Source organism: Tamandua tetradactyla, chromosome 5 (assembly GCF_023851605.1).
Source record: "Tamandua tetradactyla isolate mTamTet1 chromosome 5, mTamTet1.pri, whole genome shotgun sequence".
Lineage (NCBI taxonomy): Eukaryota > Metazoa > Chordata > Mammalia > Pilosa > Myrmecophagidae > Tamandua > Tamandua tetradactyla.
This window is the reverse complement of record NC_135331.1, coordinates 26,328,951-26,350,160: the sequence shown is the minus strand read 5'-3', so window position 1 is coordinate 26,350,160 and position 21,210 is coordinate 26,328,951. Positions and strand designations below refer to the sequence as shown.

The following is a 21,210-nucleotide window of genomic DNA, read 5'->3' as shown; positions in this document are numbered from 1 at the left end:
CCTGTGCTCGCTCAGGAATTCAGGCCCGTCTGGTTCCTGGAAGTGTGCCCGGTCCTCGCTCCCCTCCCTACCCCCGTCCCCACCCCACAGTGGAGAACAGGCTTTCTAAAGATGCCGTGATCCCATTCTGCTGCCCCAAATAAAAATGCTCTCTGGCACTGGTTTGCACGCGTCATTTCTTCCTTACTGGGAGTGGGCAGTGCTGGGCCTGTGCTGTCAGAGTGGGGAGGGGGCGGCTTTGGCCCAGGCCTACAGAGACACCTGGGCAGGTGTCTTGGGTGGGGCAGTGACTTGCATGCATGGGCAATGCGTTTTAGTCCTTGTGATGCACAGCTGGTCGCAGGGAGTGTGCCCTTCTTGCCAGGTTTTAGGGGCTCTGGTGGGAGCCTTCCCGGAGTGTCGTTTAACAGGGTGTAAACAGAACCGGCCTGGTGCTGCCCGCTGGTCGCCAGTGGGGCCCCTGCGGTTGGGCCTTACCACAACTGGGCACTCGGCCCCTGAGTCTCAAGGTAGCCCTGCTTGACTCCGTTATCCCTACTTTTACAGAGTCTCTGAGGCTCAGAACAGCTTGCCCGAGCGCCTCTGACTGGTGGTTCCACACTGTAGGACTCCTCTGGTTCCTTCTGAGGGCTCCCTTCCAGCCCCTGAGAAAGGGCCCTATAAGGCCCCTCCTGCTCTCAGCCTTCTTACTCCACTCTTGATGGTTCAGCTCCAAATAGGTGCCTCCGTTGTCTGTGTGTGCCTTTGCGCACCGTGACCTGGCTTGTCACCCTCCTGCCTCCTGAAACTCCTCCACCAGGGGCCTCAGGACTTCCTCATGGCCAGATCCCATGGGTGGGTGGATTTGGCTCCTCCTCCCCTCATTTGGCAGTGCCGGGCTTGGTGCCAACCCAGGCAGGAGAGGGGCCTGGGAATGGCCTTGCTCTCCCAACCCCAGCAGCCTACAGGGGATCCCTCAGTGAGGCCCAGGAAAGCATGTTCTGCTGACTTGTTCTGGGCAGGGAAGAGCCCCACTTTAGCTTGAGGCTTTGCAGGAATTTCCAGATTGTTCCCAGCAGTGTACCAAACTGCGACCCTTGCAGGCCCCATGTGTCCTGGCCCCCTTGCTTTGCCCAGCTGCAGAGCTGGCCCTCCACCTGCCGATGAGGAATTATGGGTAACTGTCAAGGATCTGCAAGAGCCACCCCGGACAGCTGGTTTGGCACAACCGGTATGCCCAGTCTGGCCCTGGCCCCTCTCTCCATCTCTGATGGCCCCCAGGTCTGGTCTGCGCCCTCACCTGCCCACCTCACTCCTGGGTGGTGGCAGCTACCACCACCCCCAGCTTCATCTAGCACCCGCACAGACCCCAAAATCTCTGCCTCTGCCCAGCACCCTTCCAACAGGACCCCCTCAGGGGAGGGATAGCTGGCTGCCCTCAGGCTGGGGCAGCCATTGGCCTGTGAGTGCAGCGGGGTGGAGCTGGAGCCAGGGCCAAGCGCAGGGATTCTCATTCGCAGCCAGCTTGGACCCCCCAGGGAAGGGGGAAAGGGCTGAGGCTGGAAGAGACAGGGCCAAGGGGCAGGCAGGCAGGAAGGAGAAATGAGCTCCACCCCTGGGTGGCCCCCCAGGCTAGGAGAAAGCTTGCTCGGCCCCTCACATGTGCCTGGCAGCGCCGGGTCTGTTGCATGTGGAGTGAATGAACAAGGAGGTTCGCGGCGCCTTGGTCTGTTGCGAGGGGGTGATGGTGCCTGCTGCATGGGCATGAGACAAGGACACAGGCCCATGTGGTGACCAGAGCAGAGCAGAAGCCTCTGCACGATGGAGAACTCCCCTTTCCTGTTGGCTCCCTGCAGCCCAGGGCCCCAGAGCATGGAACACCCCCACACCACCAGGTCCACTGTCCCCAGAAGATAGCCCCTTCCTGGGAAGTGTTAAATGCTGCCTAAGAGCTTAGAGCATCTGCCCTGATTATCTCCTGGAATGGCAAAGGGCTCCCTACTTATCACCACTGGCTACTATTTTGAACTGAAAATTTAGATGTGCAATATACGCCTCCCAAAAGGCAGCCTCTGGGGACAAGAGACTTGGAGGCTGCTCTACCTCTCCAGGACAATTGACCTGGTTTGGGGCACAGTCTGTGTTCCTGTTTCCATGACGCACATTTCTTGGGCAGGATTTATGAACTCCAGTTTGGAAGATGCAGGTGATATTTTATTAACACAGCCCCTGCTCCCCAGCACCCCTAAACAAGGAAGCTGTTTCCAAGGCCAGTGAAGGGCCACCAAAGTCTGGGCAGGCCCCTGCCTGCAGCAGGTGGACACTCGTGACCAGAGGACACAGCGTCTAACCCTGGAGGTCCCAGACCTTGCTGTGGGCTCTGGTTTCAGGCCGCTCAGGAGCTCAGTTCCCTGGATCCTTGTCTCCAAACCGAAGCGCCTTAGTGCCAGGCTGCCTGCCCAGGTCAAGGCGGGGTGTGCTCCAGGGACAACGGGGCCCTCTTCTCGGGCCTCTTGGTGACCAGATCGTCGAGGGGGCAGAGCTGCACGCCGTCCTGGGCGAGCCGGGCCCGCAGCGTGGGCGCGGTGAGGACGCGCAGCTCGTGTAGCCGCTCCCAGGAGCAGGAGAAGGCATCGGGGCCTTCACCGCAGCCCCCCGCGGGCGGCACGCTGGGGTAGCCGGGGTGTGCCATCAGCTCGGCCGTCAGGACATGGTCCTCGGGGATGCCTTCCAGGGCCCGAGCCAGCGCCCCCGACACGCGGTGCGGGGACATGTGGCGGCCGCACGTGCTCAGGCCCAGGAAGGCGTCGGTCCACCTGCGGGCGGCAGGGAGTCAGCGATCAGAGGGTCCGGGCCGCGACGCGGGTGGCAGGGATGGCGGGGGTGGGGGTGCGGGGCCACTCACCGCAGGCCGTGGCGGGAGAAGGGGACCACGGCGGCCCGGGCGTCGCGCTCCACGGCGCAGGCGAAGGCACGCGCTGCCGCCTCCAGCCACGGGCAACCACCCACGCCGCGCTCCAGCGGCAGCCGTGTGAAGCACACCCCGCAGGCCTGCAGCGCCTCTGCGAACACCTGGCACACACCTGCGGGCGGGCCCCGGGTCAGGCCACGCCCCCGTCCGGGAGCACGCCCCGCCCCCCTCGCCCTCCACCCCCACTCCCCACCGCCTGGGAGCGCCGCCCCTCCCACCAGGGAGCACATGCACATGCTGGTGCCCGTCCACGTGCGTGGGGTTCCGGCCCATCAGCTCCCGGAAGCGGCTCAGCTGCGCCTCCAGCTCTTCCCGCACCTGCAGGGAGTGGGGGTGACAGGGGCCCTTCAGCGCTCGGGAGGGGCCATCGGGGCGGCCCTCCTCCGCGTGGCCGGGTCACACGAACGGCCCCACCCCTACCCAGGTGGGTCCCCGAGAGCGTTCCCTCCCCCCGCACGCCCCCGCACCTGGGGCAAGGCCACGACCCCGGCGGCCAGCGCCTCCCGGAACCCCATCTTGCCGAGGAAGAAGCCTTTGGGGCCGAGCAGTGACGACGCGCCGGGGCGGGCAGGACCCACCGGGCAGCCCTCCGACAGGTTGGCGTGGAGGCCCGTGGGAATGCCGTGCGTGCGGGCCAGGCCCGCCGCGCTCTCCGCCGCAGCGCCATTGACCAGCAGGGACACGCTGGTGACGGTCCCCGCCAAGAAGGCCTCCACGATGCCCTCATCGCGCCGCGGACAGTAGCCGAAGTCGTCCGCGGTGACCACTAGCCGCACGCGCGGCCGCGCCACGGCCACCGCCATCCCTGGGGGACCGAGGGGAGCTGGCCAAGCCGCCCAGCTCCGGCTCCAGGGCCCGGCCCGAGACCCCGCCCCCGACGCACACGCCCCGCCCCCGGCCCCACGGAGCCCCACCGCGTCTGCGCCTTTGTCCTCGCCACCTGCCGGCTCCTGCGCGGCCCTGCAGCCGCCGCGCCGGGACCCACGAGCGCCCCGTGGAGCGCGCCCCGGCTGCCAGCGTGAGCTTTCGTGGGAAATATCCACCCCACCCGAAACAGGTCTGAAGAAAAACATTCATCCTGCTCCTTCTCAGAGATCATCAACGTTAGCTTTCTGGATCGTGTGCTTCCAGGATTTTCTATGAGCAAATCCTCGTCCTCCACGCAGCGGGTTGTGTGTTTTGAAAAGATGCTGTCTCATTCCTGTGCAACCTTCCTTTGGCAATGACTGCGACCCTTGTTCGTGTTTTTAGTAGACATTTGTTTGTATTTCCTTTTCAAATTGCCTTTTGCAAAAGCTCTAAACAATAAGAGAGTGGACCTTTTCTGTAAAAGGTTTGTTTTTGCTCAGTTTGACATTTACTTTCCACTTTTGTTTATAATGTTTTTGGAGGGAAAAATATAAAAACTGAAGGAAAGCGTGTAGAACAAGGGCTTGGTTTAAGAAAGCATTAGTGCCGGTTTCCGTCTCTGGAGCTTTGGGCTTTCGTAACTTCAGATTCCCTCTGGAGTCCGGAAAGGCTTCCCTTAGTTGTGACTAAAGAGTCACTATGGCTATCGCAAAAGTTTTCGTTGTGATGTTGCCATATTGAATATCCATATGGCAGGTTCGGTCTTAGTGTCCAGCGGGTGGGAGCCATAATGTCATCTGTCTCACAGATGAAGAGACTGAGGGTCAGAGAGGGCAAGTGTTTAGGCCAAGGTGACCCTGCCAGGAGTGGTGGGCCTGGAGACCAGCCTGGGCTGGAGGCTCTGGGGGCAGGGTGGGCATAAGGACAAATGATACCCACGTGAGGCGATTGCCGGTCAGGGCTCGGTCACCCTAAGGGTCCACTGATGGGGCGCATTAGGCATTGGGGATGGGGGAGTAGGGGGAGCACCTCAGTTCCGGCCCTGGAGGAGCACTGTCTGGTGAGCACATGAGGACTAACACCGAGTGGCCAAAGCTAAGCTGAGAGCGGGGCCGGTGGAGGAGGCCGGCTGGGACCGCGGGCCCGAGCCCGGGTCTAGGGGTTCCCGGGGGGCACCCACAGGTGGGCCCCGAACTCCTCGCGAACGCGGGCGGGGCTGAGTCGGGCGGCCTGGGGGGCGGAGTCCGGGTGGCCCCGCCCCCAGCCTTTGTGCCGGGGGAGCGAACGGACGAGCGGCCCGTGGCGAGCCAATCAGGACGCGGCATGCAAATAAGCAGGCGGAGCGGCGGGCGTGCATTGTGTCGCCGCCCTTGACCCGGTGCGGACCGCGCGCGCGGGCACAGTGTACGGTGAGCGCTGCGGGCCTGGGCGGGGGCGGTGCGGGGCTGGTAGTAGGGAGGGCGGGCACGCACCGCCCCCGCCCCGGCCCCGCCCCGGCCCCGCCCCGGCTCCCAGTGATGATCAATCCGGGAGGCCGAAGGTGGACCCCAGCCCCAACGGCATCCAGAGCCGACAAACCGCAGGCCCTCGGGGACGCGTGAAAGCCACAGGATGCGGTCAGTGGTCCCGATTCCCGGGGCCACTGACCCCCTAAAAGCCTGGCTGGGCCCTCATGCTGCCGTCTCCCCTCCTGGTGTAGAAGAGCCCAAGGGAGTGAAGGCGGGCGGCGGGTCCCGCCACCAGCCCCATGGCCAGGTGTCGCCACCACTCGGGGTACCTGGCTGACGATGAGGCCGGCCACACCACGCACTTGGCCTGGGTAAGTGTGCCCTGCACGGCCTCCACCCGGGGGCCCCTGCGTGCCCCACCCCGACGATGCACCCCCTTTACATTTTCCTCATTGTCTTAGGTGATTCTTTTGACGCTGATTGCCTTCAGTGTCACAACCAGGAGGGGCGGGAAGCCTGGTGTCTGCTCAGTATTGCAGAAGCGGGGAGGTGTCAGGGGGCGACCCATTTTGCAGATGAAGAAATTTCACCTCGATGGGGACAAACTTGCCCGAATCAACCCAGGGCAGTCTGACCCCAAAATGCACACACCCTGCCCAGCTAGCTCCCAGGAGGATCCCAGGGACCCCGTGTCCCTGACAGGGCATCCCTGCCCATGATGATACGCCCATCTGTCTGCTCAGGTGCAGCTCCCCAAAAAGCCACTGTTACCGAAAATGGGGCCGGTTTCCAGGCCTGGCTACACCCCCCACCCACCGTCACTGGGTGGCCCTGGGAGTACCTCGGCTCTTCGCAGTCACCGGCACCACCAGCCGCGGGGTCCTCAGCCCTTTGGCAGCTTTCTGGATTTCCTGACCGAGGGCCAGGTGTTGGACAGCCTGCAGACCGTGGTAGAGGAGGCCACGGAGCGCGTGGCTGCCATGAAGACAGAGAGCGGGCTGCCCCTGGTGGAGGTGCAGGACCCGCTGGAGAAGCCCATCGGGCGGCGGGCACGGGTCCGGCCGAGTCTCAGCACCGTGCACCGGCACCGGGTCCAGCCTAGCCTCTGCACCAGGCACCCCAACAACTACCCTTCCTGCTCCAGCTCTGCTTCTGATTCCAATAGCAACTTCTCTGCCGGCGGTGGGCTGGGTCCCTGCGGCCGCGACAGTGACCCGAGTGCCTGTGGCTTTGGCACGCTGCCACCCATGAAGAATAGATTGCTGCTGGAGAAGAATCTCAAGCGGCTGCTGAAGCTGGAGAAGAAAGGGGTAAGGTCTGGGGAAGAGCAGGGGGCACCGTGGAGACCCAGAATCCAGTGCCGGGGCCTACCTGCTCCCTGGGTGTCTCCCAGCACCCACCACCACCATCCCACCAGCACCTCCGCCCTCTCCCTGCAGAAAGTTCTCAGCCATTCCTGCTCACGGAAAGAATCCCTGCTGTGGGACTCGCTGGGCGGCCCGGCCAGCGGCCAGTGGACCCCAGAGCAGCCCCTGTCCTGGTTCTCGGGGCTGCTGGGCTCAAGCTCAGGCACTCCGGAAGTGTCAGAGCTGGGTCCTACCGAGCATGAGCTCATTTTCCTCAGGCATGAGCTCAACAAGGAGATCAAGTCACTGCTGAGCTGGCCAGAGGCCCTCAGCCTGCCCGGCTACTGCCCCATCCGTGAGCCACACTTCACTCTGGACTTCCTGGCCAAGCACCGTCTCTTATCCACCCTGCAGCAGGTGGTTGGCCAGGCCGTGGCCAAACTCAGCGGCGCCCGCCGCCGCAACGGCTTTCCCCTCTTCCCAACAGCCAACCAGCCTGCCCCTGAGCAGCCGCCAGACCCTGAGCTGCCTGACTGCCCGGCCGCTGGGGGCCATGGCATGGAAGAGGCCTACGAGTCACTCCCAACCACGGCCTCCAGCCCCAAGATGGCCCAGAAAAGAAGCACCAAGACCAAAGGACGGGGCAAGCTCAAGGAAGGGAACTCCTCTATGTCTGGCACCCAGGTGGCTACCAGGTTTAGGTCTGAGGGGATAGCCACAAAAGAGCCTGAGGGTCCCGGCCCCTTGCCACCCGCTTGGCAGGCGGCATCTGACCCAGAGCTCCGAAGGCAGAGACCAGCCCCATCCCCCACCACGTCCCCTAAACCTGGCCCGAGGAACCAGCCCTGGCGCAGCCTGCACCTCATGCTGCCTGGCCCTGGTGTCGTGGTGGACCTGCCTGCCAGCCAGGACCACCTCTCCTCCCCCGTGCAGCCCTTGCTTGCCTCCCCCTCCCTTCTCTCCTCACACCTCCTCCCCACACTCTCCCCATCTGGCACCTTGATGTGACCCCAAGTAACCTCCATGGGGGGGCACACAGCTCGGGGATGGATCTCTAGGCAGGGAGCAGGGCCCCCCCTTATCTGCCACTCCTGAACAGGGTGACCCAGGGATCTGGGCCCAACGGATGAATAAAGGTGATTTTTTATTCTGGGCAATTTTTTTACTTTTAGCATTTGTACATGGCTCTTGGGAGGCCCTCCCATGCGCTGTGTCTAGGATATGGTAGGCTTAGCTCAGAGGGGAGCCCTGCACCCTGGTTCTACCCCTCTTCCCCACCCCACCCCCAACTCAGCCTTGAGGAGGGGAAATTGCCTCCAAGGGTGCTTGGAGAGATGTACGTGGGTCTCCAGAAAAGGCACCTCCCCATGCATCAAGGCCCAAGCACACTTCCTCTGCACATGGACCTTGGGTGGAACATTCCAGAAGCCCAGGGAGGCTCGGGTTTGGCTGATACAGTGGGGGAGGGGGGAGGGGGCACCGGGCTTAACAGTGGCTTCATGATGTGGCAGGTGTGATGTGTGATGACGTGGGGAGCATGAGGGCTGGCAGAGGGGCAGCATGTGTGCAATGTGGATCCGTGGGCTCGGGGGATGGGAGGCCCCGTGGTTAACTCGGAGTGTGCTCCGGGGGGTCGGAGCCCCCCCCCCACCAGATGGCCCACGGGAGTGACGTGTCTCCTCTTCCCTCCCGGCTGCTGTGCAGATCTCCCATTTCAGGTTCCCGAGGAAGAAGCAGCTGCCCTCCATCTCGTCCAAGTCCACGACGTCCCACCTCTCCAACCCCTGGTATGAGGAGCTGGTTGACTATCTGATTGAGCAGGCCATCTCCCTGCTCATCTACAAGTACAAGTTCGAGAAGAACCTCTCCAGGCAGCTTGGCTTCATCTCCTTCCCCGTCACCGAAGCACTCATGGACCTCTTCCTGGGATTCAAGAAGGTGAAGGGCTCCCAGATCAGCCTGTCCTCGCAGATCGACTGGACCTGCCTGCTGCGCAAGCTGGAGGAGGCCGAGTGGGCCCGGCAGTCCTCACGGCACCACACCTCCCAGCACAGCACTGAGCCTCCCTCCACACTGCCTGAGCCGACCACCGAAACCGACCAGGACGAGGCCACGGAGACTAACATCACTGTCGATCCCGAGTCGCCTGACAAGCAGTTGCTGGCCTTCCAGGAGCCCACAAGTGGTGGGGAGAAGGAAGACAATTACTACAATGAGGAGCATGGGAGCCCAGTGGACCCCAAGCTCTCCCTGACCTTGAACACCAGCCTTGGCTCCATTCCCCATGAGTCCACGGAAGGGGTAGACGTCCAGGATAATGAGACCAGTGACAACCTTGAGGGCAGGTACTCCTCAGAGAGTGAGGGTAGATCCCAGAGTCTCCCCAAGAACATGGTGGAAGCCATAGCCAAGGGATCCACGGATGTGGGTCACGGTGACCCACCCTGAAGCTCCTGTGAGCCACAGCCAGCACTCGATGCCTTGCTTCTCCTCTTGCTCCATCTGAGTTACTGCCCACCTCATCTGGGCCCCCGCCCTGAGCAGGGGTCAGAAGGAGTCAGAAGGCCAACAAGAAGCTTTGCTGAGTCTCAGGGGAATGGACAGGAGAAATAAAGCATGTGTTTATGGAACATGGTCTTCTTGTCCAGATATTGCAGCCTCCTTTTCTGATTCCTCCACTCCTGCCTCTGGGCTTCCTGATGTCTGCAGGGCTCCGGCCTTTGTGGCTGCATGAACCAAAATTTTTTTTAAATTTATTTATTAATTAAAAAAATAAAGAAACAAAATAAAACAACATACACAATCAGTAATTCACAATATCATCACTTAGTTGCATATTCATCATTTCTTAGAACATTTGCATTAATTCAGAAAAAGAAAACGAACACAGGAAAGAAAAAAAAAGATTATACCTACCATACCCCTTACCCCTTGCTTTCATTGATCACTAGCATTTAAACTAAATTTATTTTAGCATTTGTTCCCCCCCATTGTTTATTTTTATTCCATATGTTCTACTCCTTTGTTGACAAGGTACATAAAAGGAGCATCAGACACAAGGTTTTCACAATCACACAGTCACATTGTGACAACTGTATCATTATTCAATCATCCTCAAGAAACATGGCTACTGGAACATAGCTCTACATTTTCAGGCAGTTCCCTCCAGTCTCTCCATTACATCTTGAACAACAAGATGATATCTACTTGATGCATAAGAATAACCTCCAGGATAACCTCTCGACTCTGTTTGGAATCTCTCAACCATTGACACTTTGTCTAATTTCCCTCTTCCCCCTTTTGGTCGAGAAGGTTTTCTCAATCCCTTGATGCTGAGTCTCCATTCATTCCAAGAACTCTGTCCCATGTTGCCAGGAAGGTCCACACCCCTGGGAGTCATGTCCCACATAGAGAGGGGTAGGGTGGTGAGACTGCTCGTCATGTTGGCTGGAGAGAGAGGCCACATCTGAGCAATAAAAGAGGCTCTCTTGGGGGTGATTCTTAGGCCTAAATTTTAAGTAGACTTGACCTATCCTTTGCGGGGTTAAGTTTCATATGAACAAACCCCAAGACTGGGGGCTCTGCCTATAGCTTTGGTTGTCCACACTGCTTGTGAGAATATCAAGAATTCAACTTGGGGAGGTTGAATTTCTCCCCATTCTCAGCACTCCCCGAAGGGGGTTTTGCAGATACTTTTCCACTCACTGATCGAATCACTCTGGGATTCATCGGGGCATCTCTCTGGACAAACCAACAAAATCTCATGACCTACCTGAGATTCCAAGTACTTATGGCGTTCAATCAAACTATCTACATAAGTTATATTAGGAAATGCACTAGTCAAAATATAAATTTTGTAACTAATAAACATTTTTTGCTTTAGTCTCACACAGAAGGTGACATTTTAAAATATTAATTACCATCTATTTTCATTACCCTGAAATAATGACATTCCTTTGTTCTTCCTCATGCAAAAACATTTTTAAAATTGTACCTTGTACATTTCACTATTATTATACACTCCAGGCATTCCTAGATTATACCATCTCAATCTTTAACATCTATCTTTCTTTCTGATTTCATTTATGTCCCCAGCCCTCCTCTCTCTATCATTCTCACATGCAGCTTCATTCAGTGTTTTAACATGATTACATTACAGTTAGGTAGTATTGTGCTGTCCATTTCTGAGTTTTTGTATCCAGTCCTGTTGCACAGTCTGTATCCCTTCAGCTCCATTACCCAATATCTTACCCTATTTCTATCTCCTGATGTTCTCTGTTACAAACAAAATATTCCAAGTTTATTCACCAATGTTAGTTCATATCAATGAGACCATACAGTATTTGTCCTTTAGTTTCTGGCTAGTCTCACTCAGCATAATGTTCTCAAGGTCCATCCATGTTGTTACATACTTCAGAAGTTTATTCTGTCTTAAAACTGCATAATATTCCATCGTATGTATATACCACAGTTTGTTTAGCCACTCATCTGTTGATGGACATTTTGGCTGTTTCCATCTCCTTGTAATTGTAAATAATGCTGCTATAAACATTGGTGTGCAAATGTCCGTTTGTGTCTTTGCCCTTATGTCCTCTGAGTAGATACCTAGCAATGGTATTGCTGGGTAATAGGGCAATTCTATATTCAGCTTTTTGAGGAACCGCCAAACTGCCTTCCATAGCGGTTACACCATTTGACATTCCCACCAACAGTGAAGAAGTGTGCCTCTTTCCCCATATCATCTCCAGCACTTGTCATTTTCTGTTTTGTTGATAATGGCCACTCTGGTGGGTGTGAGATGATATCTCATTGTGGTTTTGATTTGCATTTCTCTAATGGCCAGGGGCGTTGAACATCTCTTCATGTGCCTTTTGGCCATTTGTATTTCCTCTTCTGAGAAGTGTCTGTTCAAGTCTTTTTTCCATTTGTAATTGGTTTGGCTGTCTTTTTGTTGTTGAGTTGAACAATCTCTTTATAAATTCTGGATACTAGACCGTTATCTGATATGTCGTTTCCAAATATGTCTCCCATTGTGTAGGCTGTCTTTCTACTTTCTTGATGAAGTTCTTTGATGCACAAAAGTGTTTAATTTTGAGGAGTTCCCATTTCTTTCTTTCTTTCTTCAGTGCTCTTGCTTTAGGTGTAAGGTCCATAAAACCGCCTCCAATTGTAAGACTCCTAAGATATCTCCCTATATTTTCCTCTAACTGTTTTATGGTCTTAGACCTAACGTTTAGATTTTTGATCCATTTTGAGTTAACTTTTGTATAGGGTGTGAGATACGGGTCCTCTTTCATTCTTTTGCATATGGATATCCGGTTCTCTAGGCACCATTTATTGAAGAGACTGTTCTGTCCCAGGTGAGTTGGCTTGACTGCCTTATCAAAGACCAAATGTCCATAGATGACAGGGTCTATATCTGAACACTCTATTCGATTCCATTGGTCAATATATCTATCTTTATGCCAGTACCATGCTGTTTTGACCACTGTGGCTTCATAATATGCCTTAAAGTCAGGCAGCGTGAGACCTCCAGCTTCGTTTTTTTTCCCCTCAAGATACTTTTAGCAATTCGGGGCACCCTGCCCTTCCAGATAAATTTGCTTATTGGTTTTTCTATTTCTGAAAAATAAGTTGTTGGGATTTTGATTGGTATTGCATTGAATCTGTAAATCAATTTAGGTAGGATTGACATCTTAACTATATTTAGTCTTCCAATCCATGAACACGGTATGCCCTTCCATCTATTTAGGTCTTCTGTGATTTCTTTTAACAGTTTCTTATAGTTTTCTTTGTATAGGTCTTTTGTCTCTTTAGTTAAATTTATTCCTAAGTATTTTATTCTTTTAGTTGCAATTGTAAATGGAATTCATTTCTTGATTTCCCCCTCAGCTTGTTCATTACTAGTGTATAGAAATGCTACAGATTTTTGAATGTTGATCTTGTAACCTGCCACTTTGCTGTACTCATTTATTAGCTCTAGTAGTTTTGCTGTGGATTTTTAAGGGTTTTAGACATATAGTATCATATCATCTGCAAACAGTGATAGTTTTACCTCTTCCTTTCCAATTTTGATGCCTTGTATTTCTTTTTCTTCTCTAATTGCTCTGGCTAACTTCCAACACGATGTTGAATAACAGTGGTGATAATGGACATCCTTGTCTTGTTCCTGATCTTAGGGGAAAAGTTTTCAGTTTTTCCCCACTGAGGACGATATTAGCTGTGGGTTTTTCATATATTCCCTTCATCATTTTAAGGAAATTCCCTTGTATTTCTATCCTTTGAAGTGTTTTCAACAGGAAAGGATGTTGAATTTTGTCAAATGCCTTCTCAGCCTTAATTGACATGATCATGTAATTTTTCTGCTTTGATTTGTTGATATGGTGTATTACATTAATTGATTTTCTTATGGTGAACCATCCTTGAATACATGGGATGAATCCTACTTGGTCATGAAATATAATTCTTCTAATGTGTTGCTGGATTTGATTTGCTAGAATTTTGTTGAAGATTTTTGCATCTATATCATCAGAAAGATTGGTCTTTAGTTTTCTTTTTTTGTAATATCTTTGCCTGGTTTTGGCATGAGGGTGATGTTGGCTTCATAGAATGAATTAGGTAGTTTTCCCTCCACTTCAATTTTTTGAAGAGTTTGAGGAGAGTTGGTACTAATTCTTTCTGGAATGTTTGGTAGAATTCACATGTGAAGCCGTCTGGTCCTGGACTTTTCTTTTTGGGAAGCTTTTTAATGACAGATTCAATTTCTTTACTTGTGATTGGTTTGTTGAGGTCATCTATTTCTTCTTGAGTCAAAGTTGGTTGTTCATGCCTTTCTAAGAAGTTGTCTATTTCATCTACATTGTTGTATTTATTGGCATAAAGTTGTTCATAGTATCCTGTTATTACCTCCTTTATTTCTGTGGGGTCAGTGGTTATATTTCCTCTTCCATTTCTGATCTTATTTATTTGCATCCTCTCTCTTCCTCTTTTTGTCAGTCTTGCTAAGGGCCCATCAATCTTACTGATTTTCTCACAGAACCAACTTCTGGTTTTACTGATTTTCTCAATTGTTTTCATGTTCTCAATTTCATTTATTTCTGCTCTAATCTTTGTTATTTCTTTCCTTTTGCTTGCTTTGGGGTTAGTTTGCTATTCTTTCTCCAGTTCTTCCAAGTGGACAGTTAATTCCTGAATTTTTGCCCTTTCTTCTTTTTTGATATAGGCATTTAGGGCAATAAATTTCCCTCTTAGCACTGCCTTTGCTGCATCTCATAAGTTTTGATATGTTGTGTTTTCATTTTCATTTGCCTTGAGATATTTACTGACTTCTCTTGTAATTTCTTCCTTGACCCACTGGTTGTTTAAGAGTGTTTTGTTGAGCCTCCACATATTTGTGAATTTTCTGGTGCTTTGCCTATTATTGATTTCCAACTTCATTCCCTTATGATCTGAGAAAGTGTTTCATATGATTTCAATCTTTTTAAATTTGTTGAAACTTGCTTTGTGACCCAGCATATGGTCTATCTTTGAGAATGATCCATGAGCACTTGAGAAAAAGGTGTATCCTGCTGTTGTGGGGTGTAATGTCCTATAAATGTCTGTTAAGTCTAGCTCATTTATAGTAATATTCAGATTCTCTATTTCTTTATTGATCCTCTGTCTAGATGTTCTGTCCATTGATGAGAGTGGTGAATTGAAGTCTCCAACTATTATGGTATATGTGTCTATTTCCCTTTTCAGGGTTTGCAGTGTATTCCTCACGTATTTTGGGGCATTAGGTTCGGTGCATAAATATTTATGATTGTTATGTCTTCTTGTTTAATTGTTCTTTTTATTAGTATATAGTGTCCTTCTTTGTCTCTTTTAACTGTTTTACATTTGAAGTCTAATTTGTTGGATATTAGTATAGCCACTCCTGCTCTTTTCTGGTTGTTATTTGCATGAAATATCTTTTCCCAACCTTTCACTTTCAACCTATGTTTATCTTTGGGTCTAAGATGTGTTTCCTGTAGACAGCATATAGAAGGATCCTGTTTTTAAATCCATTCTGCCAGTCTATATCTTTTGATTGGGGAATTCAGTCCATTAACTTTAGTGTTATTACTGTTTGGATAATATTTTCCTCTAACATTTTGCCTTTTGTATTATATATATCATATCTGACTTTCCTTCTTTCTACAGTCTTCTCCATACCTCTCTCTTCTGTCTTTTTGTATCTGACTCTAGTGCTCCCTTTAGTATTTCTTGCAGAGCTGGTCTCTTGGTCACAAATTCTCTCAGTGACTTTTTGTTTGAGAATGTTTTAATTTCTCCTTCATTTTTGAAGGACAGTTTTGCTGGATATAGGAGTCTTGGTTGGCAGTTTTTCTCTTTTAGTAATTTAAATATATCATCCCACTGTCTTCTAGCTTCCATGGTTCCTGCTGAGAAATCTACACATAGTCTTATTGGGTTTCCCTTGTATGTGATAGATTGTTTTTCTCTTGCTGCTTTCAAGATCCTCTCTTTCTCTTTGACCTCTGACATTCTAACTAGTAAGTGTCTTGGAGAACGCCTATTTGGGTCTACTCTCTTTGGGGTGCACTGCACTTCTTGGATCTGTAATTTTAGGTCTTTCATAAGAGTTGGGAAATTTTCAGTGATAATTTCTTCCATTAGTTTTTCTCCTCCTTTTCCCTTCTCTTCTCCTTCTGGGACACCCACAACACGTATATTTGTGCACTTCATATTGTCCTTGAGTTCCGTGATACCCTGTTCAAATTTTTCCATTCTTTTCCCTATAGTTTCTGTTTCTTTTTGGAATTCAGATGTTCCATCCTTGAAATCACTAGTTCTATCTTCTGTCTCTTTAAATCTATCATTGTAGGTATCCTTTGTTTTTTCCATCTTTTCTACTTTGTCCTTCACTTCCATAAGTTGTGTGATTTGTTTTTTCAGTTTTTCTATTTCTTCTTTTTGTTCAGCCCATGTCTTCTTCATGTCCTCCCTCAATTTATCGATTTCATTTTTGAAGAGGTTTTCCATTTCTGTTCGTATATTCAGCATTAGTTGTCTCAGCTCCTGTATCTCATTTGAACTATTGGTTTGTTCCTTTGACTGGGCCATATTTTCAATTTTCTGAGCGTGATCCGTTATCTTCTGCTGGCGTCTGGGCATTTAGTCAGATTTCCCTGGGTGTTGGACCCAACAGGTTGAAAGATTTTTCTGTGAAATCTCTGAGTTCTGTTTTTCTTATCCTGCCCAGTAGGTGGTGCTCGTGGCACACGTTTGTCTGCGGGTCCCACCAGTAAAAGGTGCTGTGGGTCCTTTAACTTTGGAAAACTCTTGCCGTGGGGGAGGTTCGCCAGCCAAAGCTGCTTGGAAGAGTGCCAGCAGGGCAGGGGGTCCGAATGCGGGGATGGTCGCCGGCCGCCGCAGCCCGGGAGAGCGCCCATCCAAATTTCCTAGTTGGCCCCTGGCACCAAGCGTGGCAGGAGGGCACCAGCCGCCGCGGCCCGGGAGAGTGCACCGTTCCCAGCTGGACCGGGGAGTCACGTGTTTGGGAGGGACCCCCCCCGGTCACCGTTTTCTGTGGCCTGGGAATTTCCGATCCAATTCTCTCAGTTGGTCCGGGAGGCCGCGTGTGGTGGGGGCGCCAGCCGCCGCGGCTTTAGGGGACCGCCTGCCCAGTTCTGCCAGCTGGCCCGGGAAGGAGGAAGGGAGGGACTCGTTAACCGTTTTTATATTTTTAATTGGAGAAATGATAGGTTTTCAGAAGAAGCATATAGAAAATATAGATTCCCCAGATCACCCTGACATACATACAGCTTTCCCTGGTATTAATGCATTGCATTAGTGTGGTATCTTTTGTTACAACTGACGAAAAGATTTTATAATTGTAAATAATTATAGTCTAGGATTTACACTGCAGTTATAGTCTACAGTCCCAAGTTTGTTTGGTTTTTATTCTAGTGACAAATGCACAACCTAAAATTTCCCCCTTTTGGCCACGTCCAACCACAGAATTCAGTGGTGGTAACTAAAGTCATGGTGTCATTCTACCATCACCCATATCCACGACCCAAACTCTTCCCTCACCCCAAAGAGAAATGCTGTACCCATTAAAGCAGCAACTCCCCCTCCCCCCTACCCATGGCTGCCGATGACCCATGATGAACTTTCTGCCTCAATGAATTGGCTCATTCTAGATATTTCGCGTAAGTCATAGAATCATATGCTGGTTTGTTTGGTTTGTTTCAAAACACGCTGTCAAGGCTCATGCGTGCTGCAGGATAGATGAGAACTCCATCCCTCTTTACATCGAGCAGTGTTCCGTTGTAGGAATGGACCATGTTTTGTTTATCCATTCATTCATTGGTAGACACTGGGGTCGTGTCCCCTCGGACCTTTGTGTCCCCAGCTCCCTCCTGAGAATCTGGACCACATCAGGCCGTAGACCAGCTGCCTGGGGCGTGCAGCTGTGTTAACAGCCAAGGCCTCTGTTCTAGTTTGCTAGCTGCCAGAATGCAATATACCAGAAACAAATGGCTTTTAAAAAGGGTTTTTTAAAAATAAGTTGCTACTTCCGGGCCAAGATGGCGGCTTAGCAATGTGCGCCTTTTAGTTCGTCCTCCAGAACAACTCCTAAATAACCAGAAACAATACAGAACAGCTCTTGGGGCCATGTCAGTGACCAGACACACAGTGTACCCCAGTTTGGACCAGCTGGACTGGCTGCAAGCCCCCCCAGCACCGTGAGTTCCCCAAGCCATGGTGGCCGCTGCCCCTCCCTCACAGGCTACATCCCAGAGTGGAAAGGAAAGAGATTTTACCAGCAGCAGGGGCTGAGCCCAACCAAAAGCCAATTTTGGAATTAATTAACAAATTCTGACTACTAAAAATAGGCCCCCAGCTCAGGTGAAACTGGTCAAAGCAGAGGTCGCTCATTTTTGCCCCAGCACCAAGGGGGAATCGCTGACGGAAGAAGGAGAGGTTTTTGTGGCTGTGTTTCTACAAAGGCTTGACTGCCTTTGGATAAAGTGGCAGGACTCCTCAGGCTGCAACTACCCCAGGCATAGACAGAAACAAACTTGTTTGAAGGCTTGTCTGGAGTCTGTGCCTTCCCCAGGGGAGGGGTGAAGCCCCACCCAGGTGGAATCCCTCCCTCAAGGAATTCGGACACCAGGGCTTGGTAATTTGAAGCATTAAAACCAGCCTACAACCTCTCCTCTGTCTCTGCCACACCCCCAGCAGGGAGAGTCTGCCAAAGTCAAAGATACTGCATCATCTTATGCTGGTGGGACCCGCAGGCAAACAAGCACCACATACTGGGCAGGATAAGAAAAACAGAGTCCAGAGACTTCACAGGAAAATCTGTCAACCTGCTGGGTCTCACCTTCAGGGAAAACCGATGCAGGTGACTCTTTCCTCCTGATAGGAGGCCAATTTGGTCTGGGAAAATCTGGCTGGGGCCTATAATACCTAAGCAGACCCTCTCAAGGGTGGGGGGGAAAAGGTACCATACAAGCAGGGCAAGAAACAAGAACTGAAAAATTCTCCTCTGTTAAACAAAACCTAAGCTAGAGGTACAGAAAAAGCTGAACTGAATGTCAAAGAACAGAGAGACACCAAATTCATCCATCAAGAAAACCCTAGGTAAAAGAAGTGAAAGCAATCTCCAGAATAAACTAATTAAGGTAATTAAATGTCTAGACACCAGCAAAAAATAACAAATCATATTAGGAAAATTGAAGATATGGCCCAGTCAAAGGAACAAACCAACAATTCAAATGAGATACAGGAGCTGAAACAATTAATTCAGAATATACAAACAGACATGGAAAACCTCATCAAAAACCAAATCAATGAATTGAGGGAGGATATGAAGAAGGCAAGGAATGAACAAAAAGAAGAAATCGAAAGTCTGAAAAAACAAATCACAGAACTTATGGGAATGAAAGGCACGGTAGAAGAGATGAAAAAAACAATGAAAACTTACAATGGTAGATTTCGAGAGGCAGAACACAGGATTAGTGAACTGGAGGATGGAACATCTGAAATCCGACAAGAAAACAAATATAGGGGACAAAATGGAAAAATATGAACACGGACTCAGGGAACTGAATGATAATATAAAGTGCGCAAATATACATTTTGTGTGCGTCCCAGAAGGAGAAGAGAAGGGAAAAGGAGGAGAAAAACTAATGGAGGAAATTATCACTGAAAAATTCCCAACTCTTATGAACGACCTAAAATTACAGATACAAGAAGTGCAGCGTACCCCAAAGAGAATAGATCCAAATAGATGTACTCCAAGACATTTACTAATCAGAATGTCAGAGGTCAAAGAGAAAGAGAGAATCTTGAAAGTAGCAAGAGAAAACAATCCACCTCATACAAAGAAAGCCCAATAAGACTATGCGTAGATTTCTCAACAGAAACCATGGAGGTGAGAAGACAGTGGGATGATATATTTAAATTATTAAAAGAGAAAAACTGCCAACCAAGAATTCTATATCCAGCAAAATTGTCCTTCAAAAATGAGGGAGAAATTAAAGCATTTTCAGACAAAAAATCACTGAAAGAATTTGTGACCAAGAGACCAGCTCTGCAAGAAATACTAAAGGGAGCACTAGAGACAGATACAAAGGCAGAAGAGAGAGGTGTGGAGAAGAGTGTAGAAAGGAAGACTATGAGTAACGGTAAAAAGAAGGAATATTAGAAGGACATATAAAAGCCAAAAGGCAAAATGGTAGAGGAGGGTATTACCTGTGCAGTAATAACACTGAATGTTGATGCATTAAGCTTCCCAATCTGGGGACAGGGACTGGCAGAATGGATTAGGGAATGGACCCATCTATATGCTGTCTCTACTCAAAGGACATGAGGGCAAGGACACAAACGGACATTTGCACACCAATGGTTATAGCAGCATTATTTACAATTGCCAAGAGATGGAAACAGCCAAAATGTCCATCAACAGACAGTTGACTAAACAAACTGTGACATTTACATAAGATGGAATATTATGCAGCTGTGAGACAGAATAAAGTTATGAAGTATGTAACAACATAGATGGACCTTAAGGACATTATGCTGCGTGAGATTAGCCAGAAGCAAAAGGACAAATACTGTATGATCTCACCGATATGAACTGACATTAGTGAATAAACTTGGAGAATTTCGTTGGTAACAGCGACCATCAGGAGATAGAAATAGGGTAAGATATAGGGTAATTGGAGCTGAAGGGATACAGATTGTGCAAGAGGACTGAATGTAAAATCTCAGAAATGGACAGTACAATACTACCTAACTGTAATACAATTATGTTAAAATACTGAATGAAGCTGAATGTTGGAATGATAAGGGGAGGAGGGCTGGGGGCACAAATGAAATCAGAAAGAAAAATAGCTGTTAAAGATTGAGATGGTATAATGTAGGATTGCCTAGAGTGTATAATGATAGAGACTAAATGGACAAATTAAAAAAAAAGTTTTTGCATGAGGAAGAACAAAAGAATGTCATTACTGCAGGGTGCTAAAAATAGATGGTAATTAATATTTTAAAATTTCAATTCATGTGTGAGACTAAAGCAAAAAATGCTTATTTGGTACAAAATTTATATTTTGACTAGAGCATTTCCTAGTATAACTTATGTAGATAGCTTGGTTGAACAAAATAAGTACATGGAACCTTGGGTGGGACATGAGATCTTGTTGGTTTGTCCGGAGTGATGCCCCGATGAATCCCAGCATGATTTGATCAGTGAGTGGAAAAGTATTTGCAAAGTCCCCTGTGGGGAATGGTGAGAACGGGGGAAAATTCAACATCCCCAAGTTGAATTCTTGATATTCTCACAAGCAGTATGAGCAACCAAAGCTATAGGCTGAGCCCCCAGTCTTGGGGTGTGTTCATATGAAACTTAACTGCACAAAGGATAGGTCAAGCCTACTTAAAATTAGGCCTAAGAGTCACCCCCAAGAGAACCTCTTTTGTTGCTCAGATGTGGCCTCTCTCTCCAGCCAACATGACAAGCAAACTCACCACCCTCCCCCTGTCTATGTGGGACATGACTCCCAGGGATGTGGACCTTCCTGGCAATGTGGGACAGAAATCCTAGAATGAGCTGAGACCCAGCATCAAGGAATTGAGAAAACCCTCTCAACCAAAAGGGGGAAGAGTGAAATGAGGCAAAGTGTCAATGACTGAGAGATTCCAAACAGAGTCGAGAGGTTATCCTGGAGGTTATTCTTACGCATTAAGTAGATATCACCTTATTATCCAAGAGGAAATGGAGAGGCTGGAGGGAACTGCCTGAAAATGTAGAGCTGTATTCCAGTAGCCAGGTTTCTTGATGATGATTGTATAATGATATAACTTTCACAATGTGACTGTGTGATTGTGAAAACCTTGTGTCTGATGCTCCTTTTATCTACCTTGTCAACAGATGAGTAGAACATAGGGAATAAAAGTAAATAATAGGGGGACAAATGTTAAAATAAATTTAGTTTGAAATGCTAGTGATCAATGAAAGGGAGGGGTAAGGGGTATGGTATGTACAATTTTTTTTCTGTTTTCGTTTTATTTTTCTGTTGTCTTTTTATTTCTTTTTCTGAATTGATGCAAATGTTCAAAGAAA

The 21,210-nt window shown here is 49.8% G+C and overlaps 2 protein-coding genes across 6 annotated transcripts; one reads left to right on the top strand and one right to left on the bottom strand.

Moving 5' to 3' along the window:
* Positions 1-2,171: 2,171 nt before the first annotated feature.
* YDJC (YdjC chitooligosaccharide deacetylase homolog) lies at positions 2,172-3,818 on the bottom strand. Its single transcript, XM_077159112.1, has 4 exons — positions 3,418-3,818; positions 3,169-3,268; positions 2,885-3,062; positions 2,172-2,795 (listed from the first exon to the last, which is right to left on the bottom strand). Exons 1-4 carry the CDS (start codon positions 3,751-3,753, stop codon positions 2,444-2,446), a joined length of 966 nt encoding a protein of 321 aa, XP_077015227.1. The 5' UTR covers positions 3,754-3,818; the 3' UTR covers positions 2,172-2,443.
* Positions 3,819-5,110: 1,292 nt separating this feature from the next.
* On the top strand, positions 5,111-9,223 carry CCDC116 (coiled-coil domain containing 116). 5 transcript variants are annotated; one of them, XM_077160266.1, is made up of 5 exons: positions 5,111-5,208; positions 5,499-5,618; positions 5,991-6,557; positions 6,687-7,277; positions 8,298-9,223. In XM_077160266.1, the coding sequence occupies exons 2-5, from the start codon at positions 5,547-5,549 to the stop codon at positions 9,039-9,041; spliced, it is 1,974 nt and encodes a 657-aa protein (XP_077016381.1). In that variant the 5' UTR covers positions 5,111-5,208; positions 5,499-5,546; the 3' UTR covers positions 9,042-9,223. The 5 variants fall into 5 exon arrangements, with proteins under 5 accessions (XP_077016381.1, XP_077016384.1, XP_077016382.1 ...); XM_077160267.1 differs by lacking the exon at positions 5,111-5,208 and adding an exon at positions 5,247-5,415; XM_077160269.1 differs by lacking the exon at positions 5,111-5,208 and having other exon boundaries at positions 5,245-5,618; positions 6,687-7,307.
* The last annotated feature ends 11,987 nt before the right edge of the window (positions 9,224-21,210 follow it).